Here is a 4,175-nt window from a genome sequence, read left to right on the forward strand (position 1 = left end):
TCTTGCGTCGATTGGAAACCCTAAAGCCATGAACTCTTTTCTTCTGGCTGTATAGTTTCAGTAAATTTATATTTTGTGAATTGTAACCAAGCATATTTTTTATATCACTAAGACCGTCCAGTATTAATAAGTTGTAAGAAAATTGCTTGACAAATGAAATTTTTTGCAGACATACATAAATCGTAGGTTAGAATATGTACCGGGTGATCAAAAAGTCAGTATAAATTTTAAAACTTAATAAACCACAGAATAATGTAGATAGGGAGGTAAAAATTGACACACATGCTTAGAATGACATGGGGTTTTATTAGAACCAAGAAGAAGACCCCACATTTCTAGACACGTGAGAGATCTCTTGAGCACGTCGTTAGGTGATGATCGTGTGCTTAGCCGCCACTTTCGTCATGCTTGGCCTCCCAGGTCCCCAGACCTCCGTCCGTGCGATTATTGGCTTTGGGGTTACCTGCTGTCGCAAGTGTATCGTGATCGACTGACATCTCTAGGGACGCTGAAGACAACATCCGACGCCAATGCCTCACCATAACTACAGACATGCTTTACAGCGCTGTTCACAACATTACTCCTCGACTACAGCTATTGTTGAGGAATGATGGTGGACATATAGAGAATTTCCTGTGAAGAACATCATCTTTGCTTTGTCTTACTTTGTTATGCTAATTATTGCTGTTCCGATCAGATGAAGTGCCATCTGTCGGACATTTCTTGAACGTTTATATTTTTTTGGTTCTAATAAAACCCCATGTCATTCCAAGCATGTGTGTCAATTTGTACCTCTCTATGTACATTATTCCGTGATTTATTCAGTTTTCAAATTTATACTGACTTTTTGATCACCCAGTATATTTTTTAGGTACTTAGACTTTTTGACGCCAATATACTATATTATAGGACTATATTTGTTTTTGATACCAAACAGATAATAACAGGAAATTATTTCACTCTTACAACAAAATAGAATGAGTTGAAATTGAAGGAAGAGATTTAATAGGAATTAATAAACACTTACAAATGCCAGTTTGTCAGTGATACTGTATATCCCACAGAAAGGTCAGGCCCATGGATCTATTAACGGACGCACGGAAGTTAGAGTCATACGCGAGTTCAGTGAACGGCTGCAAATGTTACTTAAATTGATAAATGTCATGCAGACAGTGAAGAGAGCTGAATGTACCCAATTCTATTACAAACCGCTTTTCGGAATTAATTCAGACATGCAGTTGCAGTTGTAAAATCACCACACACATTCGAAAATGAGAGATATCACACTAATGCTATTGAAAAGCAACGAAGAGGTCACAGAAGCACGTATAGAACAGTCTCGGTCTTCGTTTACATAAGATTTCTAAAGGATTCTGGGAATAACTCAAACATTTCATGTACTGTATTCATCGAAACTCTATTGTGCAGTAAGTGTTGCTATATGATTGGAAAAGACAGTATGTCACTGTAGTTGATAGACGAATACCGCTCACCTGAGGCTTCCCTAGATCCTAGACTAGTTTCCCACTTCATAGGCATAACCGCAATAAAATTTAAGGAAAGGAAAGTTTATTTTTATATCTTCATTTTTTGTTAAATTCTGACATTTCTTTAATAACAAACTAAATCAGTGTTCAAAAACTACGTTTCAATGATGTTCAAGCAGGTAGTAGTAACAAATATTGATATATTACATGACATTTTTTTATTGACAGGGTTTTACCCGTCCAGAAATGGAACCTCTGGCGCTATTGGCCATTATATGGACCTTTATAGTCGCTGGTGAAATCTTGGCAGTCACTTGGTCATGCAGTGCCGTAGCGAGTGAATCTGGTCGCACCGCAGACCTGGTACTAAAGGCGCTGCTACCTCCACCACGCAACACTGCCAGGGATGCTGAACTGCGGTACCAGCTGCAGCTGTTCTCAAAGCAGCTGCTGCACCGGCGCCCACGCTTCACAGCCTGCGGGATATTTGTCATTAACCTAAGCAATGTTTCGTCAATGGTAGCTGCGGTTGTATCGTATCTTGTTGTAATGGCTCAGATAAATGCCGTAGAGGGCTTACCTGACACTTACAGACACTAGGTAATATGCTACTAGAATCACAGGAGATCTCTGGTTCTATAGTCGATATGTATTGTAATTCAAGTGAACAAACATACTACTGTGAAGAAAATTACTTTACATGTGTCGACAAGAGATTCTGTGTTAGGTGTCTGACGCTTTCTGCACAACAAAGTAATAGTTATGCCAAGATACCGGTTTGGTTTCTCATCAAACATGGTGTTATGGGTATAAGTGCATATATTTTTGTACGTGGTACCTTAATGTGTGCACTCATCACTGCGCTGGTTCTTTTTCTCTGTGTCGACCAGTCTTCACACAAAGGCCGGAAACTATACGATCAGATGTCTTTTGCACGGTCATAACTGTACCAGTAAGTGAAATAGGCAAGTCAGTATGGTCTAACCGTTTAGTTTCCAAACATCCACACTTCAATACCTGACCTGCTGCGGGAGAGGGTGGGAGTGGGGGGGGGGGGGAGTTAACAGTAATGGCTTGCTATTGCTACATATACTTGGAGGTACTGCCCAAACTAAAAATATATGACTTCTATTAACAATAATTATTAGTCTAAATCGACATATTATATACTGATACAAAGTTGTTCAATTCACCATCTTTAATCTTTCTTTCTTTCTTTCACGGACGCCTTCGTTCCGCAGTGTTCGCAGGGTCAGCGTGGTTAAATCGGAGTGAGCATGGTCATTAGAAGGGGTGGAAAGGTGCCCTTCCTGCCGCCACCCCATACCCCATGGGATTGAATCAGAGTACCTCATCTGTCTGCATCTAGTGTAAATCGTGGAATAGTGCAAATGCATTCCGAATGTCTGTAAGTTGTGTAATTAAAGCGGGACGTGGGATCAGCCCGGTATTCACCTTGTGAGATGTGGAAAACCGCCTACAAAGCACATCCAGGCTGGCAGGCACACCTGACGTCGTCGTTATTCCACTGGGCGGACTCGATTCGTGGCCAGTGCGCCGTCCCAAATCCAGGAAGCATCGCATTAGCACTCTCGGCTAACATGGCGGGCAGTACACCATATTTAATCATCAACTGAAATATCTGCAGTTATACCCATTACAACCTGCATAATTTGTATCACGACGTACCCACCATAAAATAGCTACTTAAAGTAGAGTGCTCCCAGAATAAAGTGGCCAGCAAATGAGCAGTTGGGTGTGCAAACGTCAGGAGAGTGGTAGCGGGGTGCGGACGGGATTATAGGTCAGGCACCAATGTGCTGTAGGGAAGTGCCGTACTAAACTGAAGATTATTCTCATATTTTTGGTAAACATTAAGTGGAGCCTCTCCACACCCCTACTTTCAGTGACACCATCCTGAAAGATCTCCTATCACCTCTGCTTTGGTTAACAAGTAATATGGATCCCTCTGAGAACGCAACAAAGCAGCGTTTATTTCAGACTGACTTGTTTCCCATTTGTAACTTTCAGAGAAGCGTCATGAGTCGCGCATTTTGAGTAAAACCTATGTTTCTCTTGTTTCCGTATTAAAATTTGCTTCTTTTGCTAAGACTCAGAGGAGAATTTACAGTGTCACCTCACTAACACGTTATCCAGATGCAGTTGAGACAAAATTCAGAATCAGTTTACTGAGTGAGGAAATGAGGACCATTAAGGTCAATAACTGCTAATAAGCATATCATCGACACAAAAATAAAAATGTTATGTCTTCAGTTATGGTGTTCCAAAACCCACAGCAAATCTCATTTTATAAGCAATGGATGGCCCTTAAACGTTACACTGTTTTACGGAAATGTCTGTAGATCACTATATAGCACGGTAGATGATAAAGTTTCGTCCATTAACCATATGACGAAATATTTTCTGCTTTGCGTGCTGTCTTGTGCCAAAATCAAATATAGATAGTTTAGACTTTCTATGAGATATTAAGAATGCTACGAATATATCAATTGCTTTTTTCTCTGCTGGCGAGTGCGACTGCAAATGAGTGTACTACGTAAAATCTTTTTTCTCGTGATTGGTGACAGATAGACAACTCGACACAAATCCTAAAAAAATTCAGTATGTTAGCCAAATTTCATATGCAGCAACACATGATTTAATATGCACGAAACCTAAATCATAACA

At 40.3% G+C, this 4,175-nt stretch overlaps 1 protein-coding gene across 1 annotated transcript; it reads left to right on the forward strand.

Moving 5' to 3' along the window:
* Positions 1-1,651: 1,651 nt before the first annotated feature.
* On the forward strand, positions 1,652-2,087 carry LOC124796108 (putative gustatory receptor 28a). The gene is made up of 2 exons (XM_047260196.1): positions 1,652-1,666; positions 1,716-2,087. The coding sequence occupies exons 1-2, from the start codon at positions 1,652-1,654 to the stop codon at positions 2,085-2,087; spliced, it is 387 nt and encodes a 128-aa protein (XP_047116152.1).
* The last annotated feature ends 2,088 nt before the right edge of the window (positions 2,088-4,175 follow it).

This window comes from Schistocerca piceifrons, chromosome 4 (assembly GCF_021461385.2).
Source record: "Schistocerca piceifrons isolate TAMUIC-IGC-003096 chromosome 4, iqSchPice1.1, whole genome shotgun sequence".
Lineage (NCBI taxonomy): Eukaryota > Metazoa > Arthropoda > Insecta > Orthoptera > Acrididae > Schistocerca > Schistocerca piceifrons.